The sequence below is a fragment of the Triticum aestivum genome, chromosome 5D (genome assembly GCF_018294505.1).
Source record: "Triticum aestivum cultivar Chinese Spring chromosome 5D, IWGSC CS RefSeq v2.1, whole genome shotgun sequence".
In the NCBI taxonomy this organism is placed as follows: Eukaryota; Viridiplantae; Streptophyta; class Magnoliopsida; order Poales; family Poaceae; genus Triticum; species Triticum aestivum.
In genome coordinates, this window is record NC_057808.1 from 280,494,464 (window position 1) to 280,505,975 (window position 11,512).

General features: G+C 46.3%; 2 protein-coding genes across 3 annotated transcripts; one reads left to right on the forward strand and one right to left on the reverse strand.

Annotated features, from left to right (window-relative positions):
- The first annotated feature begins 3,546 nt into the window (after nt 1–3,546).
- On the forward strand, nt 3,547–5,480 carry LOC123124674 (rhodanese-like domain-containing protein 9, chloroplastic). 2 transcript variants are annotated; one of them, XM_044545254.1, is made up of 8 exons: nt 3,598–3,711; nt 3,793–3,825; nt 3,871–4,052; nt 4,186–4,336; nt 4,521–4,606; nt 4,725–4,829; nt 4,931–5,056; nt 5,237–5,480. In XM_044545254.1, exons 1-7 carry the CDS (start codon nt 3,671–3,673, stop codon nt 5,002–5,004), a joined length of 672 nt encoding a protein of 223 aa, XP_044401189.1. In that variant the 5' UTR covers nt 3,598–3,670; the 3' UTR covers nt 5,005–5,056; nt 5,237–5,480. The 2 variants fall into 2 exon arrangements, with proteins under 2 accessions (XP_044401188.1, XP_044401189.1); XM_044545253.1 differs by having other exon boundaries at nt 3,547–3,711; nt 3,793–4,052.
- A 2,232-nt stretch (nt 5,481–7,712) lies between these two features.
- On the reverse strand, nt 7,713–9,738 carry LOC123120979 (30S ribosomal protein 2, chloroplastic). Its single transcript, XM_044540934.1, has 4 exons — nt 9,335–9,738; nt 8,841–8,942; nt 8,456–8,752; nt 7,713–7,968 (listed from the first exon to the last, which is right to left on the reverse strand). The coding sequence occupies exons 1-4, from the start codon at nt 9,629–9,631 to the stop codon at nt 7,930–7,932; spliced, it is 735 nt and encodes a 244-aa protein (XP_044396869.1). The 5' UTR covers nt 9,632–9,738; the 3' UTR covers nt 7,713–7,929.
- Between the last annotated feature and the right edge of the window lie 1,774 nt (nt 9,739–11,512).

Consider the following 11,512-nt stretch of genomic DNA (forward strand, 5'->3'; position numbering starts at 1 on the left):
ATACTTGTGGTTATCACACATCACTATAAGCCTTGCAAGCAATGTGACTAATGAGTTAGTTACGGGATGATGCATTACGGAACGAGTAAAGAGACTTGCCGGTAACGAGATTGAACTAGGTATGATGATACCGACGATCGAATCTCGGGCAAGTAACATACCGATGACAAAGAGAATGACGTATGTTGTCATTACGGTTTGGCCGATAAAGATCTTCGTAGAATATGTAGGAACCAATATGAGCATCCAGGTTCCGCTATTGGTTATCGACCAGAGAAGTGTCTTGGTCATGTCTACATAGTTCTCGACCCGTAGGGTCCGCACGCTTAACGTTCGATGGCGATTTGTATTATGAGTTATGTGTTTTTGGTGACCGAAGATTTTTCGGAGTCCCGGATGAGATCACGGACATGACGAGGAGTCTCGAAATGGTCGAGAGGTAAAGATTGATATATTGGATGATAGTATTTGGACACCAGAATGGTTTCGGGACGTTTCGGATATTTATCGGAGTACCGAGGGGTTACCGGAACCCCCCAGGGAAAGTAATGGGCCTACATGGGTCATAGGGGAGAGGGGAGGCAGCCCACAAGGGGTGGCCGCGCCCCCTCCCATAGGGAGTCCGAATTGGACTAGGGGAGGGGGCGCGCCCCCCTTTCCTTCTCCTCTTCCCTCTCCCTTCCCTCTTTCCCCCTCCATGAGAAGGAAAAAAGGGGGGCGAATCCTACTAGGACTGGAGTCCTAGTAGGACTCCCCTCTCCTTGGCGCACCCCTGGTGGCCGGCCTCCTCCTCTCCCTCCTTTATATACGTGGGCCGGCACCCCTTGGAGACACACCAATTGTTCCAAGCCGTGTGCGGCGTCTCTCTCCACAGTTTACTCCTCCGGTCATATTCACGTAGTGCTTAGGCGAAGCCCTGCGTGGATCACATCACCATCATCGTCACCACGTCGTTGTGCTAACGAAACTCTCCCTCGACACTTTGCTGGATCAAGAGTTCGAGGGACTTCATCGAGCTGAACGTGTGCAGAACTCGGAGGTGCCGTACGTTCGGTGCTTGATCGGTTGGATCGCGAAGACGTTCGACTACATCAATCGTGTTAAGCTAACGCTTCCGCTTTCGGTCTACGAGGGTACGTGGACACACTCTCCCCCTCTCGTTGCTATGCATCTCCTAGATAGATCTTGCATGATCGTAGGAAATTTTTTGAAATTGCATGCTACATTCCCCAACAGTCGTCCCTTCGGCAGGCAGAGCAGCTCACCCTCGAGCACGCATGGACAGGCCGACCAGTTGCCGAGGATAGGACAACAACTGTGGTGACCTCACCTCTAAAGGAAACCCATACATCGCCACCGCCTCCGACCAAGACCCAAACACCCACCGCAGCTGTCGAGCATGGACACTACTGAAGACCAGTAGGCCACCACCGCACCGAGCCCCTGACCACGAAGAGCTCCCAAGGGCGGTGCTTTCAAGAAGTAAGCGACGCTGATGCGCTGTCGCCGCGGCCCAATATGGAGATTTCAGGCTTTCGCATGGGACCAAGAGGCGGAAGGCCGGGTGTAGGTCTCGATGTCGCCCACACAGAAGGAGAACGGCGCCATGGGTGTGGCCAGCATCGTGACCGGCCTCGCTGGTCAAGGGTTTCCTCCGACCCAGAGCCCGCACCCAACGCCCCTCTGACCTGCAGAACGGGAGAACCAATGGGCGCCCAAATCCCGGCCGGACATGGAGAACAAATCACCAGTGAGGCCACCACCTTCAGAATGGAACAATGCTCGTTGTCGCCTCGCCGCCCAGCACAGCCAGCGCCAGCACCACCCCCCGTTGAAGAGGAGGGGGCGCCCTCTTCAGCAGTGGCTGCCGCCACCCACGACACCCGCAAACGGTCAGATTGGACGCGCCCGACCTAGCCCACGCCACCACTAGATTGACCTCGGAGCCGTGTCCCAGGTGCCACGACTGCGGGGCCGAGTCGTCGCCTCCCAGCACGGCAGTTACCAGATCCACACGTCCCCGCCACCAGAGAGCTCACCGGACCCCCCCCGGGCGAGCAACTGACCCGCGCCGCTGGGATCCCGATAGGGGAGGGAGGGGTGAAGCCCCACCGCCGCCAGCGCCGCACGGGCTTTGCCCGGCGAATGCCCTCCGGCAGCGGCGAGGAGGAGGAGGGGACAGGGGGGAGGGGCCTCTCGTCGGCGGAGGAGTTGGGCCTCCCGTTACACGCGCGCAAGGCTCGTCGCAGGAGGGGGCCGTTTAGGTGATGCTCGGTCTGAAGTGGTGCTGCCGAGTGCCGCACTCATTTTCTCTTGGGGACCGCTACGTTACGGAAAACATATTTATGTTATCACAATCCTCCCTCTTCTCATTAACTACTTGCCATATAAGGAAATTTGCCTTGATGCATTATGTTACTAGTTAAATTACTCCCAGTATGACTAGCCTCATGACTTCATGACATTAAAAGTACATGATTTTTTTGTAGCTCGCATTAAAATGCATTTCATTGTGACATTTTACACCGATGTACTCCCCCGTACAAAGTTGTAATAAGTCAGCAACATTTATTTTGGAACGGAGGGGTAGTAGACATCACTATGTATGTTGTATTCTTCAATAGTTTTAGAAAAAACTCAAGTTGATTTTGAATTTTTTTTGAAAATTTCGGGCTCCAAGGAGCTCGATAGCTAAAAATGCCTCACTTGTTTGTATGATGCTTCTTTCGTCTGAAATTACTTGTTGCTCAAACTAATTTCGGACAGAGGTAATAGTATAATATATGAGCATGACAAAGAGCAGAACAATAAAATCAGTTGGATCCGGCGGGTTGTTGTTGTTCGGCCCTCAAATTTATATACCATCTTTTTATGCAACTAAAACCATGCAATAATTTTGGATCGAAGGGAGTACCATCCTTTTATATGCATCTAATGCTTCGTGTTTAGCAAAGTTTGCTTTCATTCGCCCACATACAGTTCTTCTTTACTTAGAAATAAAAGTGGTTGTGTGCATCAATGGATCTCATCCTTTCGAATCAGAAAACATACAAATTCTGCTAGCTTTGTTTAGGCACACAATTCCTGCTAACTAAGGCTGGTCGTAATGAGAGTATCATAAGCGGTATCATGCATGTCAACTAGATTTTTTAGATGATGTAGCACACAATTAAATGAGAAAAAAATGGTGTGGTATCATATCATGATACCGTATCATATTAAATGTTGTACTACTTTGTGTCATGCATGGCAATTAATAAGACAACCTAAAATATTTACTTATGATACTATGTATTACGAAGGTAGTATCATATACTAGTATCATATGCAATATCATATGCATGATACTAGTATATGATACTCCCCGTTACAACCAGCCTAAGTGTAAGTGTCAGTGTCACTACAGCACAGATGTTCCAAAATTCCAGGAATCGGCATCAACGAAACAGGCAGAGAAACTCCATATGCTATTGGGCTCGTGGGCCCCCAATGAAAACTCTTCTCTCCAGCGTGGATCCGACGTGGCACGAGCCCATTGGACCCCTGGATATCCCCCTCTCTCTTGTTGCTGCAAATCCATTTGCCTCCCCAAAGAACCCATTTCTTTCTTCTCCAAAAGAACAAAAAATTCTGAAACAAAGAGAAGAGCAGAGAAAATCAAGAAGCAGAAATGGCAGTTCTTGGTCTATCTACTGCCTTCTCTCCCCCAAGGTGAGCCAAGATGCGCTTCCCCCTCCATTTTCTCCATTGTTAATCTGGCTTCGTTCTGAGCAACAAATCCGCGTGGTTCAGAGGTTCTTGGATAGCCGTGAGGCTCAGGAATGGCGCCACCGGGCGGAGCGGCGGCGGCCTGTCCCTGAGGAGGTCCGCCGCCGCCGCCGTGGCCGTCCGCGCGGAGGTGAGCTTCGTGGACGGCGACGAGGCGAAGCGGCTGGTGGCGGAGGAGGGGTACACGGTGCTGGACGTCCGGGACCGGCGGCAGTACGAGAGGGCGCACGTCAGGGCCTCCGCCCACGTCCCGCTCTACATCGAGAACGAAGACAACGACATTGGTACTCGCAGAGCTTGCTTGCTCTCTCTCTCTCTCTCTCTCTCTCTCTCTCTCTCTCTCTCTCTCTCTCTCTCTCTCTCTCTCCTTGCATTTTTCTTCAAGGGAATTAATCAACGCGTGTTGTTTTCTGCCAGGGACGATCATCAAGCGGCAGGCGCACAACAACTTCGCCGGCCTGTTCTACGGCCTGTCCTTCACCAAGCTAAACCGGGACTTCACCAAGACGGTGAGGAGCAAGTTCTCGCCGGAGAGCAAGCTGCTGGTTGTCTGCCAGGAAGGCCTCAGGTAATCCTTCAGTTAACAAATTAATTACAACCCCTTCATCAGGCTGCTGGTAATTCATGACAGTACTGCTTATTTTCATCTACTCATTGCAACTAGTATAGCATTAGCATTGGTACAAATTTTCTTTTTGTAATTCACCGTCAGAAGCTAACTTAGCCCTTTTTTATTTGTTCATCTGCTGAAGGTCCACAGCGGCTGCAGATGCATTGGAGCGAGAGGGCTTCCAGAACCTGGCCTGCATCACCTCAGGCCTTCAGACACTGAAACCAGGTATCAGCATTCAGTGCTCTGAAATCCTCTCTAGAATTTACTGAAGAAATCTTCTGTTGGTGTAGAGTGTTTTGCAACTCTTCTGGTTTGTGCTGTAATGAATCGTCATGTTTCATAGGAACGTTCGAGACCGTCGGCAAAGCCGAGCTGCAGAATGCGGGGAAAGCTGGCCTTGTGACCATCCAGGGGAAGATCTCCATAGTTCTTGGGACTGTCTTGATAAGTAAGACCGAGCTAACTTTCCCTATGTCTGAATAAGAACAATAATAATAGTAATAATTATGTGCGCATCAGCTCATGATCGTCGTTTTTTCATGTATGCAGCCTTGTTGCTGCTCATAACAGTGTTCCCGGACCAGGCTGAGCAAATCTTCGAGTCGGCTGGCATCAAATTGTGATCAGGATCGCGGCTCTTCTAGTTACTCTCTTGAGTTCATTTTTCACTGGCAGGTATGGAACTCTTCATGATTTCATACTGAAATTTTTCTACTGACAAACACAATTGATGCTACTGATTTAAGCTTAATGGCACAAACAACAGTTCCTGCTGCGTAGTATGTAGGCCAGTTGTTAAAATCTGAATGCACACTAATTTGGTTTTTGTGTGTTGTTTGTTTCATTTACCTACAGGTTAAGTGTATCAGTAGGTGGACTTGGTGGAATCTCTTCACTCTGAAAAAGGATGTTAGGCTCCATGTGTAATATTTAGGGACTTTCTGAAAATTCTACTGCTGTGTATTTTTGGCTCGAGTAACATCTTTTTTTCACACACACCCTCTTCTGTGTCAATTGTAGTTCGATCCATAAATTTGGTGGCGTTTCAAGTAAAAATTAGAATTGTGTTCAACTCATCAATTTTGAATTTTTTTAGTTAGATGCCAGACCTCCATTATTTTTTGCCGCGCGTGCGGATTAGTGCTTCAGGGCTTCAGTGCTGAAGAACTTATCCATCTTATATCCAGAATTTGTGTTCGAAATATAGAGCATAAAAGTACGAAAACAGAGCGATCCGACGACTTCTAAAACGTGTGCATGTGGTGTACGCTTTAGGTCTGCTGCACCGGCTATTCGTTCCGATACGTTATGTGGATGGATCGGCGACGACACCGGTTTTAGATATGAGGAGTGAGAGCACTCCACATTATCGAGTTTTGTAGGTGTGAGTGGTGGCTTTAGGTGGCTTGATGTATGTTCTTGTTAGACCTACGTTGAATAATAAATAAAGATGGCCGTATGCATCGATTGATGCAGAGGCCGGGGGTTTTAACCTCCTTTTCCAAAAAAAATTATGTTAAGACCATATAAAATACATTGTACTTGTCTCCATTTGCAGATGTAAAAAACTAATGGAATGAATATTTCTCGGTTAACTAAGGTTGTGTTTGGCATTGTTATGGATTGTGGTAATTGCATTTGTCTTTGCCCATTTCATCAAACCAGTTGTTTTCTATTGTCATGCCTAATTTCTCAATGAAAGTTGGATTGAAGTCTTCGGTGTGTGCTCAATCCAACCTATTTCTCAATGTCTTCGGGACATCGGAATTAAATGTCTTCGCCGAGGAGTCAGATGTCTTGCCCCGCAAGCGAGTCCACGTGCACCGGATTTGAAATCCGACCGTTGGCCAAATGCCATGTTGTCATCTTGAGTGCGCCTCCAACGGTCATACCAGCCCCTGGGTTGCCACCCACGACTATAAATAGTCCCCAACCTCAACCATAAGTGATGTCTGCTCCATGAGAAATTGACAAGTATTGTCTGAGCAATCCATTCCTCGCACTGATCTCAGAGAATCCTAAGTGAGCAAAAACCCAGAGTCTAAGAATGTAAAGTGATTAAGCATTATTGAAGAATTTGTCAAAGTCTATCGTGAGCTTATTACTCTTAAGGACTGTGCATCCTCTAGACGGTTAGGTGTCTGTTCAAGAGCATCAAGAGTGCGGATTCGCCGAAGAACAAGTCTGTGAAAGTCAGAAGATCACCTCAAGATCTACCCCAAGCGACTGCAAACTTAGCTCAGGGAGAATAAGGCGGGGACTTTGTTTTCTTGGAGTTGTGGTTCGGTCTCTTCAACCCAGACGTGAAACTGTGCCAGCAGTTTGACCTGCGGCAACATATCTCTTGCCTTCACCGAGCAAGAGTTCTATTTCTTCCCACTACCCTTACTTTTTGTAATTGCTTTTGTGTTGAAGATTTTCCATCTTTTTCTTTGAAACTGTTGCGAAGACTTGTCTGAGTACTTTATGTTTATCCGCTGCCTAGCTTTATGCTTAGCTTTGTACTCTGTTTCGCCGTACGGAAGTGTATCTGTTTATTTTTTAGACCACTGTTTCTGTATTGTTACCTACTCCCTCCGTCCCATAATGTAAAACGTTTTTTGAAAATATAGGGAGTGGTTATTTTTCTATCTAGCGTTCTGACTCTAGCTTATTAGTTTTGCCTCGCATGCTTCTAAGTTTATGACGGTTTAAATTCAGTATTTCCTCAGTTCAGTACTTGCGTAAATTCTTCTTCTGGTGATCAGTTCAACCTATAATAAAAAAGATAGACATTGATTTTACTTTATCTATTCAACAAGTTCAGTAATAAGCATAATGACCCTATTGTTTCGATGGAGAGAAGAACCTATAATTGTGTAGTTCTGTTCACTCTCATTTTCTTCGGATTAGTGTGTTTTCAGAAGAAATGGTAAAAAATCTACCAATCACCCCCTGGCCCCTCTGGTCGATAACTTGATGCTACATGACCTTTGGAGAGGTGTCCTTTTATAGCATTTCAGGAGAGAAAACATATACAGTTCCATCCACCGGTTGAAACTATCAACTTGTGAATATTCGTGGAACAGTAAGGCTAACATTTATATACCAAATTTTTAAGTGAAACCTATGATATTCACTGAACGCATTTGAAAGCGTCTCATCATGCGAATTCAAAAGCTAAATCGTGGATCAGAGCAGCAAAACGGTCTTGCTGTGTATGTTTCTGATGCGTCCAGCTTTGGACGTATCCTTGAAAAATAAAACACTCTTGCTGGAAACCATACAATTTGATGCAAACTTCAACAACAAAGTGAATAAACCACGCTGCACATGTGCAATCATTTAGAAATGGTGGTAAACAACAACTGCTTCATATAAACAACGGGCTTGACAATCAAAATTCTTCCATGTGTTGTTATTATACAAAAAATTGCTTAGAGCCAGAGTGAAATTACATCAAAGGCCTTTAAAACTTTGTTATAAAATCTAGTCTCAAACTTCCCCTCGTCTACAGGTGTTCTCCAAGATATTCTCTCCTTGACTCCAATGTGAAATTTCTGCTATGCCTATGCTCTATTCACACGGATGGTTTGTCCTTCCAATTCCTGAAATCACATTCAGTTGCAGAACAATAAAACACATGGGAAAATGTTTTAGATTATGGGTCATACAAGGCATACTGTGGGACAAAATTTCATGTCGGGATAACCCAAGAGCCATGCATGTCTACCAAATGGTTTACTGGGTATAAGAAAAAGTTGTTTGCTTGGGAGCGGTCTACCACTTCACTTTGATAGATGTGGCTTACATTTTTTTAATAGCAAACTCGGGTGTGATAATTCACGTGATGAAATATCAAGGTAAATTTGACCAGTAGTCTAGGCATTAAGAAATATAATTTGGTCTGAATTTGATCTAGTTCATCTGAACATGCAAAGTTGGTCCTGATTGTGTTTCAAACATTATTATTATTTCCGTATCTGACGCGTATCAACTTTTGAAACCATAGTCTGCTTTATTGTCAAGTGATGTAATGTGATCAGGAAACAACTGCACACTAGCAGGTGGCATTTTTGTGCAAAAGAAGCTTACTGTATTGTTGAAAGTAGAAACCGCAGCTTCCACTTCTTCCTCTGAAGAAAACGTGACAAAACCATATCCCTTGGACTTTGGAGTTCCTGGAATTCGGGATACCGTGGCACTGAGGACCTCCCCTTTTTCAGAGAAGAAGTTCTTGAGCACTTCCGTTGTCACTTTCTTTGCGAGGTTCCCAACGTAAACCTTGTACTGGCTGTCCACAAATGAAGGTTCCGATTCCGGTGCAGATGTATCAATGTTTGGTAAGAAGCTCTCTGTCACATTTACTTTAATTTTTCTACCTCCAACCTCCTGGTACAATCAAAGCACAAACAAACGCTCACTCATGCATCTACTGCGTGCATAAGCATGACCAAACAAACGACGGGATGAAGCTTACGGTGTCATTCAGGCTCTCAATGGCGGCAGCGACCTCCTCCGCCGTGCTCATCGTGACAAACCCGAATCGCCGGCTCCGACCACTATACTTGTCATACATGACCTGTGAAATTATCGGGCAAACAATCATTTTAGTGAGATAAATACCGACATACGGCAAGCAATTCATCACCATAGCCATTTGCATGTTAAATTGTTTCTATCTTGTAAAATTGGCAGGAAAACTATGATAGTTGGTCCCTCCCCGGTTTGCATACATCAGGCTATTTGTGTAGTCCAATTCTAGACCGACATGATGCAGAGGCCGGAGGTTGACGGAGGGAATAAATAACAACAAGAACATGATAAGGACTAAATATTATACTGAGTATAGTGAGCAAACAACAGAATGTTTGGAGAATTCGTTATCGCGACCAGACGACGCATTCGATCTTGGGGTGGGTGCTGGGTGCGTCGCCGATGCTAGAGCAGCACTACATTGCATCAGTGCGTTACCTCGGCCCGCACGACGGTGCCGTGTGCGGCGAACATGGCCGACAGCTCGTCGTTGGTGACGGTCCTGGGGATGTTCCCCACGTAGAGCTTCCGCGTGGCCAGCTCCTCGGGCGCCTCCATCACCGCGGAGGAGGCGAGCACCTTCACCGCCGCCCGGCGCCTCGCCCGCGCCGCCGCGCCGGCCGGCAGCACGGCGCGGAATGACACGCGGGCGGGGGTCGAGGCAGATGCGGGGCTCCGGCAGCATCGGCGGTGGAGGGCGGGTGGGGCCGCTAGAGAGGAGATGGTGGTCGCCATTGGAGCTGGAGCGGCTGGAGAGGACGGACGCACGGGTGAGGGGAGGAATGGGGTGGCGAAGCGAGGAGGGAGGAGGCAAGAACGTTATCCGGATTCCGGTGTAGTTTTGTTGGGCCGCTGTGCTCGTGTCGGAGGACGTGCTCTGTTCACGGCGCTTCCATAAATTTTTTCAACAAATACAAAAGTCATTGTATATGTATGTACAATATCACAAAATTTCATGTCAAGACTGCATCCACAGCTGAAAAGGAACAAATCTAAGCTTGAATATTGACGTGTGATTTCAGGGTTCGGCACGACCGGTTAGCTATCTCAAAAAGATGATTTCACGCGTCACCATTTTTTTGTCTTGGACACTCTGATATTTTTCCTTTTGCTCAACCTAGGTCTACATTATTTGTGCATGTAGACCTAGGTTGAATTTAGAATTTTGTGGTTTACTAGTATATTATTGTTTTTGAATAAAAAACTATGAATCATCTCTTTTTTATCTAGAATACATGTCGGTGTACAAACCCGCATTAAAGTCGATATGGTGATGCACATGACCGAATGTACCCGAAACAAAAACACACAAAGTTTTTACCCAGGTTCAGACCCTCTTTTTCTGGAGGTAATATGTTACGCATGCTTTTAATTGTGATTGATGGTATGGATGCCTTTGTATGAAGAGGTTACAATGGAGTATCATATGATGTATCGAGATACTGAATCTATGATTTGGTGTGTCTGCACTAGCCATGGTCCCACCTTATAAAGGGAGACGAGGCCTGAGTTACATGTGTCCTAGTCGGTTAAGACTGCCTAGATCTTGGGCCTCACCTTGTATGCCAAGCTGGTGGAGCCTTCTAGAGTAGGCCTACCAACTGAGTTAGGAGACCTAGCCATGCGGTGGTCTGCTAGGCCCCGAGGGCGACCTTGTGGGTCAACTTCCCATCTGGTGTTACACCCCTCGTACTTTGTACCATCAGTAGCCCTGAGATGGTCAAGAGTTCGGTTGCATTCGGCTTGAGGAAAACCTTGCGCGTTATCTTGAATTGCTTGGAGCCATCTTTGACGAGCTCCCTTGGGTTCCTGAAAGTCACATAAAGTTGAGTGTTGGTGAAAGATCATTTATCTCTAGATGGTATTATAGTGTGATGACAATATGGTTAGTGAAACTAATGATGGTTACTAAGATTTATCTCAGGTCATTGGTTCCTTGGATGTTTATTAAGGACATGATTGACCCCCACTTCAAAAATATCAAAGGCATGGTTTTCCGACATCTCAAAACTTTTGTTTCAATTTTATTTGATTCGTAGGACAACCGCGCTATCAAGAGGGAGTAAGCTGGTTGAATGATAGTGTGGGAACACCCAAAACTCATACACTAGCCTTTCTACACGCACCACCGAAAAGGAGCCCTCCATCCTTCAAGTCCTTGTCCCATTGTGCCTAAGGCGTGTGCCAAAATCTTCTGGTCATCACGTGCGCACGGGGTCCTAGACCCTCATGTGCACAGGCTAGTGGCCAGCCCTATGGACACCCCGTTCGCTCGAGGTCTTTTACCCTAATGCCCACGGGGTTGTGGCTTAGCCATTGGACACTGATGATGAAGGAAATATGCCCTAGAGGCAATAATAAAGTTATTATTTATTTCCTTATTTCATGATAAATGTTTATTATTCATGCTAGAATTGTTTAACCAGAAACTTAGTACACGTGTGAATACATAGACAAAACATAAGTGTCCCTAGTATGCCTCTACTTGACTAGCTCGTTTATCAAAGATGGTTATGTTTCCTAACCATAGACATGTGTTGTCATTTGATGAACGGGATCACATCATTAGGAGAATGATGTGATGGACAAGACCCATTCGTTAGCTTAGCATTATGA